Source organism: Aedes albopictus, chromosome 3 (genome assembly GCF_035046485.1).
Source record: "Aedes albopictus strain Foshan chromosome 3, AalbF5, whole genome shotgun sequence".
NCBI classification, from domain to species: Eukaryota; Metazoa; Arthropoda; class Insecta; order Diptera; family Culicidae; genus Aedes; species Aedes albopictus.
Window position 1 is genome coordinate 1,633,984 of NC_085138.1, and position 12,718 is coordinate 1,646,701.

At 47.4% G+C, this 12,718-nt stretch overlaps 3 protein-coding genes across 5 annotated transcripts in view; 1 reads left to right on the forward strand and 2 right to left on the reverse strand.

The window, feature by feature from the left end:
• Positions 1-12,718, reverse strand: part of LOC134289565 (uncharacterized) — a 246,262-nt gene that overhangs the window by 117,897 nt on the left and 115,647 nt on the right. The gene's annotated exons all lie outside the window — the stretch shown is intronic.
• Positions 1-12,718, reverse strand: part of LOC109411216 (dynein axonemal intermediate chain 7) — a 132,789-nt gene that overhangs the window by 16,236 nt on the left and 103,835 nt on the right. The window lies entirely within an intron of this gene.
• LOC134289657 (uncharacterized) lies at positions 6,967-12,291 on the forward strand. The gene has a single exon (XM_062855848.1). It carries the CDS (start codon positions 6,967-6,969, stop codon positions 12,289-12,291), a length of 5,325 nt encoding a protein of 1,774 aa, XP_062711832.1.

Below are 12,718 nucleotides of genomic sequence, written 5' to 3' on the forward strand. Positions count from 1 at the left end.
ACAGACAGACAGACAGACAGACAGACAGACAGACAGACAGACAGACAGACAGACAGACAGACAGACAGACAGACAGACAGACAGACAGACAGACAGACAGACAGACAGACAGACAGACAGACAGACAGACAGACAGACAGACAGACAGACAGACAGACAGACAGACAGACAGACAGACAGACAGACAGACAGACAGACAGACAGACAGACAGACAGACAGACAGACAGACAGACAGACAGACAGACAGACAGACAGACAGACAGACAGACAGACAGACAGACAGACAGACAGACAGACAGACAGACAGACAGACAGACAGACAGACAGACAGACAGACAGACAGACAGACAGACAGACAGACAGACAGACAGACAGACAGACAGACAGACAGACAGACAGACAGACAGACAGACAGACAGACAGACAGACAGACAGACAGACAGACAGACAGACAGACAGACAGACAGACAGACAGACAGACAGACAGACAGACAGACAGACAGACAGACAGACAGACAGACAGACAGACAGACAGACAGACAGACAGACAGACAGACAGACAGACAGACAGACAGACAGACAGACAGACAGACAGACAGACAGACAGACAGACAGACAGACAGACAGACAGACAGACAGACAGACAGACAGACAGACAGACAGACAGACAGACAGACAGACAGACAGACAGACAGACAGACAGACAGACAGACAGACAGACAGACAGACAGACAGACAGACAGACAGACAGACAGACAGACAGACAGACAGACAGACAGACAGACAGACAGACAGACAGACAGACAGACAGACAGACAGACAGACAGACAGACAGACAGACAGACAGACAGACAGACAGACAGACAGACAGACAGACAGACAGACAGACAGACAGACAGACAGACAGACAGACAGACAGACAGACAGACAGACAGACAGACAGACAGACAGACAGACAGACAGACAGACAGACAGACAGACAGACAGACAGACAGACAGACAGACAGACAGACAGACAGACAGACAGACAGACAGACAGACAGACAGACAGACAGACAGACAGACAGACAGACAGACAGACAGACAGACAGACAGACAGACAGACAGACAGACAGACAGACAGACAGACAGACAGACAGACAGACAGACAGACAGACAGACAGACAGACAGACAGACAGACAGACAGACAGACAGACAGACAGACAGACAGACAGACAGACAGACAGACAGACAGACAGACAGACAGACAGACAGACAGACAGACAGACAGACAGACAGACAGACAGACAGACAGACAGACAGACAGACAGACAGACAGACAGACAGACAGACAGACAGACAGACAGACAGACAGACAGACAGACAGACAGACAGACAGACAGACAGACAGACAGACAGACAGACAGACAGACAGACAGACAGACAGACAGACAGACAGACAGACAGACAGACAGACAGACAGACAGACAGACAGACAGACAGACAGACAGACAGACAGACAGACAGACAGACAGACAGACAGACAGACAGACAGACAGACAGACAGACAGACAGACAGACAGACAGACAGACAGACAGACAGACAGACAGACAGACAGACAGACAGACAGACAGACAGACAGACAGACAGACAGACAGACAGACAGACAGACAGACAGACAGACAGACAGACAGACAGACAGACAGACAGACAGACAGACAGACAGACAGACAGACAGACAGACAGACAGACAGACAGACAGACAGACAGACAGACAGACAGACAGACAGACAGACAGACAGACAGACAGACAGACAGACAGACAGACAGACAGACAGACAGACAGCCCGAAGTCATAGAACACACATTAAACATGGGACGTTGAAGCAATTTTGATCACATAATATCCCAATCTGCCTAAACGAGCAAACATTCTAATCGTCTGAGTTTACTAGGATATCCAGCTTAATGTACCATGGCACAATTAATTTCAAGAGGCTCCTTTCCATTTAGGCCGAAGCTCAAAAACCAACAGCATCCTCGCGCTAAATTTAAACGGTACAAACAAAAAAAGAAAATCCCAACTCGTATCGCGCACCTTCCACGGAATCAACAACAATTGAGCTGGCAGTTAGGCACCACTGTGTGCGGCCGATGGTAAGCGGGTTCCTTTGTGATCGTTCCTCGCCTCCGGTGGTGTCGGTGGACGCCCGCCAGAGCAGGTGTTCGGCTAGATATTGCACATAACACGAACGAACTGCTAGCTATCCAACCATGCAACAACAGCACCACAGGACATGGGCAAATATCTACACAATGAAAATCCAGCGAAAGTTAAAGCGTTCTTCTGCGAATCCATCAAGCGTGAGAGACGTTGGGATTCTATACACATATTCCTATGTATGACTATAGGAAACTTTCAATTGAGAGACACAGTGCAGGAGAAGCTGCGCCGAGGAGGTGAATGTTTGCAAACATTGCATTTCATAGGTATCTTATGAAGCTTTATTACGCAGAAATGTTACCGATTCGATACTGCTTCGTGAAGGTGAATGAAAAGATGCAACATTTTTCATTCCAGCAGATAGTGTAAAGATATGAGCTGTTGCACACGGGTTGATTGTTATTTCTGACAAAACATGTATAATACACTCCCGATCAAAAGTTTTGGGTCACCCATTCAAAAGCATGTAATTTTTTTAGGCCCATATTCCCGACAATTTGACGGCCGACTTACGGCGGTGTCGCTGGAAATTGGGTCGACCAAATTTTAAGATGAGAGTGGTAATATAACCTATTTTCTATTAGCTTTCAACTGATTTTACCGAACTTGGATAAAAAATCTAAAAAAAACAAAATATTAAGTAAATCAACTCTTGATGTCATCGACCAAAAGTTTGGGGTCACCCCTCAAAATGATGTATCCCGTACTGCCCGTACGACGTTTGCCGGGACAGCTAATCTATATATATAAAAACTAGCTGTCCCGGCAAACTTTGTCTTGCCAAAGCTGTGGTGGTTTGACAACTGTTGAGGTCATAACATCACCGCACTCTAGATTGGTTTCATTTCAATCGTGTTGATTTCCTTCCCAGCTCACGAAAATCAGTACTTTATCAATTTTCTTACTTTTCTAGTTGTTTTTCGTAACTTTTTAGACATATAAACACAGCCAACACGAATACGAATCAAACCCTGCATAAGTCATCCTGATTGGTTCATCGGTTCGTGAGTTTTGTTGCTTTTTTTGAGATTTTTTTATTTCATTTGTAATTTTTTTCGTGAAGGGGAAAAGCCAAGGTGGAAATATTTTAAGCAATCCAATTACATTTCCATCTCAGGCGTAAAAACCCCTTGCATTTCATTATAAATGTTTCTTGAAGCTTATTTACAAAATTAGTTCTTCTTCCCCTAATCATTTTCTTTATAATTCAAATATGATAGACCTCCGACAGTCACAATTGACTGATATTGAGATCTTTCTATAATAGTCTGATTTGCATTCAAGGTGAACTTTTTGACATATAATTACAAGCTCATAATATGTGCTTTCAAAGCTTTTTTAAACCTGTTGATTGGAACTAGATTTGAAATTTGTTCTGGCAAGTTATTAAAGTTAACTATAGCGCTAAACATACAACCTAAACGTAAATAGTTTGTTCTTGGAGTTACAATTCGTAAATTGTCCGCAGACCGTGTATCATATCTATGGATGTCGCGACTACTTTGCAAATGCAATTGATTTTTAATCAGGTTATTTTTAACCTTGTATACCAACAATACTGCTTCATAATACTTAATCTGTTCGAAATTCAGCATATTATTACTAATATATAGGTCAACTGTCCTAGTTTGAGGATTGTTATACTGTTCCCAGAATATAATGCTCATGAACTTGTTAATAGTAGTTGCTATTTTGTTGATGGCGTAAGCCGGAGCGTTTTGCCATATTATGTTCATGTAAGTCAGTGGTTTTCAACCTTTTTCAGTCCGTGCACCCCTTATGGATTTTTCCAAAACCTCATTCCCCCCTTCATCGAACAGTTTAAAAACAAAAAAAAATATACTACAGTCAACTGTAGTATATTTGGTCGGGGTTCTGCTAAACCGAACCAAAGACCATTTTTTGAAAAATTGAGTTTTCTTAACCATTAAGTGAAGAAAATGATGATCTTCCTTCCATGTAAAAATCCAGTTATTCTGACAGCTCTTCGTGGGGTAAATTCAAAACTTCTGTATGGCAGAACATACAAAACATCATTTTGCATCCGACCAGAGTAAACTGTAAACCATTCGATAGAATCAGCGAAATATTTTAGTTTTGAACCAGGTGATGAACATTTCAAGTTCTCCTAATCGCCGTCAGATTTCTAACTTCTAACCGACTCATAGAAACAATCTGTGAGAGAAATGAACACGTTATTAGAAATATGGGTGTGGGAGGAACAAATTATGTTTCGATGGCGCTGATTGTCATTTTTCCAAATCACATTCAGCCAGACCGAACCAAGTCCACAGCATTTTAGAATCAATTTATTCACAACAATACAAAAACCAACTGGTTTTTAATACCAGCGTTATGTCGATACACCTCATACTGGTAATTTAACACAGGAGCCGTCATTGAACAATAAGCCTAATTACATTAATAAAGCGTGAAAAAAATCAAACGCTTGGTTCGCTTTGGCTGATCGAAAAATGGCGTTTTCACGAACACCATCCTTGAGAAGAATGTTTAGAACTTCATTAAGACTTAACGACTGACCTTCAGCAAAGTAATATGACCTAGAGGTAACGCGCTTGGTTATCACTCAGATGATCCAAGTTCGAATCTTTTTCATATTTTTGAAAACTTTTTTGTACTTAGTGCACTTTGGCAGAACATTTTCATGGTTTTCTTGGACCAGCATAAATTTGAAGTACACAAATTGCTCCACATTCACATCTCAGGACCTCAGGGCATGCAAGGACATCGTTTGACATAATCACTCTTGCTCTGTGCCTCCACATGCACCGCTTATGAAGAAAAAGCATGGGTGGGAAAAGTTGAGCTGGGAGGGCTTCCGCCGTTCATATTTCAAACTATTTTGAGACCTTCGTGCTACCATTCTATACGCGTCCTTTTTGATTCATGTAAAAGATTGTGAGTGATATCGGTTTCAACTTGATAGACGATGAAAAATCAAGATTTTTTTCTCTGTCCAACTGGTTTTACCTGAAACAAAAAATCACATTCAGCCAAACTGAACTATAAACCAATTTCTAATGTTTTTGATCAGCCAGAGTGAACTGAGTGCAAAGTACCAAGAAATAAAATGTAATTATATCAATGATTCCAAATAATTTACATTTATTTTTAATTTCTGATGGTTAATGAAGGCATGTAAGTTACATGTGTGCGGAAAAGTTTCAAATAATCTCCGCTGTTGTTTATTTGTGAGTGATTGAACTTTAAGCTTAATTATCTCGGAATTATATTTTTGGCGCTTAGTTCGGTTTAGCAGAACCCCGGCCATTTTATACTACAGTAAACTAATAAACTTTATTCAAAAATGATTTCATTTTTAGTCACTGACAAGCAAAAAAACAGTTTTCTGATGTTAAATTCAATGCGAAATTTGCACCTGTACATTTTCAGCTAGGAATTTCATCCTTGAAGTTATCGTTGACAAATCACACTTCAGGTTATCTTCGATGTCCGGTCTATTCCGATACTTTATCTTTATCCGCAGCATCGTTGAAAATCCCGATTCGCAAAAGTGGTCACGAATGACAATGACACACGCAAGGCCATTTACCAAATCTTGGGGTGTGGGCCGCTTATGATCAAGATCTCTTTCCTGGACATCAAGAGTTGAAAAGTTTCATTTCTTGTTGGTCGTGCAAGGGATAGATGAGAAGAGAGTGAGTGACCAAACATGTTCCACAGTCGTGGAACTGTTGGTTATCTCGTTCTGCCACCCGTTTTGTCTTGGTCCGTTTCGGTCTAGGCAACGATCGGGCCCAGTAGGTAGCAATCCGATAGGCTTTGCATACGATCGCCTCTCGATCGCCGCCGCCGGTCAGCTGTTATTTTGTACATAAGCAATTAATCAGAAGTAAATATACCGCCGCGAGAACTACATCTCGTCGTTTTCTGTTCGCGTAATAAATTAGTGTTTCGATTACAGTCCGCCGCGAGTTTTTAGCTAAGTGTCCGAAAACCGTTCTTGAGACGCGCGAACATTTGGTCCTTCGAGCCGGATTATCGTTCCTGGCGAAGGTTCTCGGACACGGGCGCGGCAAAAGTGGACAATTGGCAAGTGAAAGAACAGTGATGGACGGTTGCACTATTGTGCATTGGCGGTGACTAGTGAATAGTGTCACCATTATAAGTGAACATTGCGCCATCGCGGTAGAAATTGTGCGCCGTCGGTAGTGCTAAAAGTGCAGAAACCAGTGGAGACCACAGGAGCTGATAGTGGCCATCTCCTGCGACGGCGAGATCCCCAGAGGCGGAATCGGGACACCGGATCGGACAGCGGACATTCCCCGGCGAGGAATTGCATCAACGAGGACGGTTGCAGGCCGGAAGAAAAAGGGAGTAGAGTGCATGAGTGGTGGCGAATTGCATGTATCGCCGTAATCTGTGGCTGTTGCAAATAAATGATTTGTTCTGTGCATGTGATGTGAGTCCATTTTATTTCAAGAGCAGTAGCCCTGGTTGTCCGCCCGTTAAAGTCTGGTCTGGTCTCGGTTTCGCTGGATTTCTTGGCCTGTCGATTCTTCCATGGTTGGTTCCCCTGCTGCTGTCGTTTTTATTGGGTTGTAAGTCTGTCAACCGGGTCGCGTTGGGTGGTTCGTCGAGTCGATCGTAGTGCTTTGAAATTGTGCAAGTGCAGTGCAGTGGTGTGCATTTTTGACTGTGCAGTGGAGTGACGTGATACTTTGTTTGATTGAGCTGCCCATCTCGATCGTTAGTGCGAGTGTAATTAGTGTCCAATTATGCCTGACCTCCGAACGCTTAACAAGCAGGAGCACCAGCTGCGGAAATCGCTGGAAGGAATCCAGCAGTTCGTCAGTGGTTTCCAATCGAAGCGAGATGCGGGACAAGTGAGCGTTAGACTGGAAGCATTGGACAAGCTGTTTAGTCAGTTCCTCGAAACCCGATTGCAAATCGAGCTGCTTTTGGAGGATGCGGTTGAGGATGGCGACGAAGAAGCGCTCGTTGAGCAGAATGACAAAGTGCAGCAGAACTTCGAAAACTGCTACTACGCGCTGAAGTCCGAACTGCAGGCCTTCCAGTCGATTGGATGCAGTACGTTGAAGAACTCCACGTCGCAAGCACCGGATGCGCAATCAGGAACCCAGTTTGCAAAGGTGAAGCTCCCCGAAATTAAGCTGCCGTCGTTCACTGGAAAGATCAACGAATGGGTACCGTACCGTGACAGCTTCCGGAGTCTCATACATGACAGCAATCTCCTCACGGAAGTGGACAAGTTTACGTACTTGAGGTCTTCGTTGTCCGGTGATGCGCTGCAGGAAATAAACTGCATTGATTTGTCTGCAGCCAACTATGCGGTGGCCTGGAAGGCGTTGGAGAGCCGATACGAAAACAAGAAGTTGATCGTCAAGGCGCACCTCGATGCACTTTTCGCCGTGGAGGCCCTCAAGAAGGAAAGCTACGAGGAGCTCAACCGATTGATCAGCGCTTTCGAGAAGAACCTGCAAATGCTGGAAAAGATCGGAGAAAAACCATCGGACTGGAGCACGATTCTCGCATATATGGTTTGTTCCCGATTAGACATGGCTACCCTGCGCCACTGGGAAACCCACCACAACAGCAAGGAAGTTGCACAGTATCCCGCTGTGATGGACTTTCTGAAGAGTCACTGCTCCGTTCTACAGTCGATCGCTCCATCAAGGCCTACGGTTCCCATCCAGCAACGACAATCTCGTCCAGCGGTGTGCAACACATCTTTCAAGTCCACTCTGAAGTGCCATTTCTGCAGCGAGCCACGACACTCTGTATTCCAGTGCGCAAGATTCCAGCGGATGAGTGTGCCGGAGAGGATTGAGGCTGCAAACAGGAACAAGCTCTGCCGGAATTGTTTGTATCCTGGACATTTCGCCAGAACCTGTGAGAAGGGAACGTGTCATCAGTGCCATCAGAAGCATCACACACTGCTGCACTCTGACGCACCCAGATCCTCCGTTCCACCCACGCAGTCAAGACCGTCGACAGTCAATCAACAACCTAGACAGCCACAATCCAAGCCGCCAACACCGAACCAACAGACACGGACTGCTAACACTGCAAACACACCAGACTCACACACTCAGCCAGCCACAGAACACGCCACCACAAGCCAAACACATGTAGCTCTCCCAATTACACCGACACAAACCATTATTCTCTCGACCGCACTAGTCAGCATTCAAGACCGCTACGGCAACCCCGTGGTAGCACGAGCTCTGCTAGACTCGTGTTCACAGCATTGTCTCATGACAAGAGGTTTCGCTAGCAAGCTGAAGCTAGACGAAACGCCAGTCTACCTGTCGATTCAAGGCATTGGATCGTCGCAAGCAGTGTCGACAAAGCTGATTACCGCTGTAGTAGGTCCAAGGTCGCCGAACATATCGTCGTTCGTCGAAGAGATGTCGTTTCACGTGTTGCCGAAGCTGACTGTTTCACTGCCGACTGCAAGCATCTGTGCCGCAACGTGGAATCTTCCGAATCCCTCGCTGCTAGCGGATCCCAAGTTCTTCGAGATGGGACCGATAGACATCATCATCGGAGCAGAATACTACATGGAGCTGCTCAAAAACGAACGGCGGAAGGCAACAGACGACGGCCCGACTCTACAAGACACCGTGTTCGGATGGATTGTTTCCGGTCCTGTTCCCGAGGGTCCTACTACTGCTTCGTACTCTCTAACCCACGTTTGTTCGACAGCGGAGATCCAGGATCAACTTTCCCGGTTCTGGGAGGTAGAGACTTGCCAGTCAACCAGCACGCTGTCGGTCGAAGAATCGGCCTGCGAGGAGTTTTTCGACAGGACGACGTTTCGGGACGAAGAAGGGAGGTACGTAGTCACACTGCCGAAGAAGGAGAGGATGATTCAGCAACTAGGCGATTCAAGATCTACAGCGATCAAGCGATTCTTGGGAGTAGAAAGGCGGCTCGCGATGAATCCAGAACTGAAGAAGCAGTACGCAGAGTTCATGTGCGAATATCTGGACATGGGCCACATGAAGGAGCTTTCCGACGATGATGCGAGCGCGTTGTCGTATTACTTGCCTCACCACGCTATTCTGAAGCCAGACAGCACGACTACGAAGCTGCGTGTCGTTTTCGATGCCTCCTGCAAGACTTCCAGTGGGATTTCGCTGAACGATGCTCTAATGGTGGGACCCGTTGTGCAGGACATGATCGTGGACATCACTCTCCGGTTCCGTACGCACCGATTCGCCCTCGTAGGAGACGTCGCTAAAATGTACCGCATGGTACTGATGAATGCAGCCGAACAGCAGCTGCAAAGGATCGTTTGGAGAGACAGCGCTTCAGAGCCGATCCGTACTTTCGCTCTCACGACAGTCACCTACGGTACGGCGTCCGCTCCATACCTTGCAACGAAGTGTCTGCAGCGCCTGGCAGAAGAAGGGGAAAAGTCGCATCCTGCAGGGGCAAAGGTCCTCAGAAAGGACTTCTACGTCGATGATATGCTGTCCGGCGTAGACGACATCGAAGAAGGGAAGACACTAGTTGGTCAGATGGTAGAACTCCTGCAGTCTGCCGGATTCTCCTTGCGAAAGTGGAATTCTAACAGCAAAGAGTTGCTGTCAGCGGTGCCGGAGGGTTTGAGAGATGAGCGCTCGATTCTGGAGCTAGATTCGTCTACCGCTGCCGTGAAAACGTTAGGCTTGACATGGGAGCCTAGCACGGACTGCTTCCGATTCAGTTCGCCAGTTTGGAATGAGGTCGCGGAGATTACGAAGCGTTGCGTCTTGTCTGATGCGTCTCGACTATTCGACCCGTTAGGACTGGTGGGTCCGGTAATCATCCAGGCAAAGATCTTCCTTCAAGATCTTTGGAAGCACGACTGCGAGTGGGATGAACCGCTTAGCTCGCAGCTTCAAGAGCAGTGGCGTGAGTACAGGCGAAATCTAGCAGGCCTAGACGGGATTGCAGTTCCCCGATGGGTCGGAACGAGCCGTAGCACCGAAACGATTGAGCTGCACGGATTCTGCGACGCGTCGAACAAGGCATACGGCGCATGCGTGTACGTGCGTACCGTGACAGCAGATGGGAACGTGTCAGTTCACCTGCTGACCTCCAAATCTCGGGTGGCTCCGCTCGAGAATTTGAAGAAAAACAAGAAGTCGCTGTCAACACCCCGCCTAGAGTTGTCTTCGGCACTTCTCCTCGCTCACCTGTATGAGAAGGTCGCCAAAAACATCAACGTCGTCACCAAGTGCCACTTCTGGACAGACTCGACGATCGTCGTCTGCTGGCTTTCATCGTCACCTGCGAGATGGAAGCAGTTTGTGGCAAATCGTGTCTCCGAAATCCAGCACATTACGAAGGGAAGTGTTTGGAAGCACGTCGCTGGTGAGGATAACCCGGCGGACATTATTCCACGAGGAATGAGTCCAGCACAGCTTCAATACGAGTCTCGATGGTTTCACGGACCGAAATGGTTGATGTTGGACAACCAGTACTGGCCCAATTCGGCACAGATCGATGAAGGCAGTCTCGACCAGGCAGACTTAGAGGAGAAAGCGATTGTCGCGGCCCTCCCCGCCGTTTCCCCTAGTGAGATCTTCGGACTTCGTTCATCGCTGGTGGATCTAGTTCGGCTGACTGTTCACATTCGACGGTTCAAGTGGAATTCATCGCCGGCGAATCGGTCCTGTCGGAAAGTAGGCTGTATCACGTCCCAGGAGTACGACGACGCAGTCAAGGAGCTGGTGAAGCTTTCGCAGCGGGAATGCTTTCCACAGGAATTCGCGGACATCGCTCGACACGGACAGGTGCAGGATTCCTCTAGAATTTCAAACCTCAATCCCCAATTAGTTGAAGGCGTATTGTGCGTTGGCGGCCGGTTGAAGAACACGGCTGTTCCGGATGGCAGGAAGCATCCGTACATACTCGACCATCGGCATCCCTTCACGAGAATCGTCGTAGTGTATTACCACCGTAAACACTTCCACGCTGGTCAACAGCAGGTCGTCACGGCAGTCCGAGAGCGATTCTGGCCAACGAGCGCCAGGAATCTCGCAAGGCAGGTTATCCACGAATGCGTGCAGTGCTTTCGTGCGAAACCGAAAATCCAGGAGCAAGTGATGGCCGATCTACCACCCGAGCGAGTCAGACCATGCTTTCCGTTCCAGAAAGTCGGTGTCGATTACTGCGGTCCGTTCCACGTGGTGTACCCGCAGCGTCGAGCCCGACCGATCAACTGCTTCGTAGCAGTCTACGTGTGCCTAATTACCAAAGCGGTGCATTTGGAGCTAGCGGCCGATCTGTCGACGCAGGCATTCCTCGCGACGTTGCAACGGTTCACTGCGCGTCGTGGCAAACCTTCGTTGATTATGTGCGATAACGCGACGAACTTCGTCGGCGCTAGACGAAAGCTGGATGAGCTAGCCCAGCTGTTCGCAAGTCAGCAGTTCACGGATGCAGTGCTTCGGCAGACGATAGAGGACAGGATCGAGTTCCGGTTCATTCCAGCCCGCTCACCGAACTTCGGAGGACTGTGGGAATCAACGGTGAAGTCGTTCAAAACCCTGTTCAAGCGAACGATTGGCACCCGCAGCCTGGAATACGACAGGATGCAAACGGTGCTGGCGCAGACAGAGGCAATCCTGAATTCAAGACCGCTGACCCCGATCAGCAACGATCCGGACGACTTTGAGGCCCTCACCCCTGGACATTTTTTGATCCAGCGGCTGCTGACGGCCATTCCGGGACCCGATCTTGGTGGAGTTCCGGAGAACAGACTTTCGGCTTGGGAAAGAATGACGGAGTTCACCCAGAGGTTGTGGAAGAAATGGTCAGAGCAGTATTTGTCCAACCTCCACAATCGGACGAAATGGACGAGGCAGAGGAACAACATAGCTGTTGGCACTATGGTTGTTTTGAAAGAGGAGAATTTGCCACCCTTGAAGTGGCAGTTGGCACGGGTGACCGAGGTTCACCCTGGGTCTGACGGGAACATCAGAGTTGTTACCGTGCGGACCAAAGATGGCAGTTACCAGCGAGCGATCTCCAAGATCTGCGTGCTGCCAATCCGCGACAATTTTCCATCTGGCGAAGGGGAGAACTAGGACTCCTCCAACGGCGGAGGTCGAAAAGACCTCCGCAACCCCAGTTAAGTTATGTATTTGTTAAATTTTCGAAAAAGTAATCCGATCATTTTTCTTCAGACATACCTCCCTGCCGTTTGGTGCAGCCAAACTTTCGACACTCAAGTCAAATTTGAGTTGTCTTCCGTCCATTGTCGTCTAAATTGAGGTAATATGTGTCGTGTACGTTGGTGGTTGTTGCATGTGCATCGTTGCATCCCGTCCAGTTTGTCTCGTCAGTCTAGCAAATGGCTAGAAACCTGGTAGTATTTCGTCTGTCCTGAAATTAAAATCCCAAAAACGTTTGATGTTCCGAGGTTCGAGTCGTCCGTTGCAATTGGAGGAAGAAGTGCGCAATTCAACCTCCCGGGTTCCCGCCATGATTTCCCACGGGTATGGCCATCCTGTG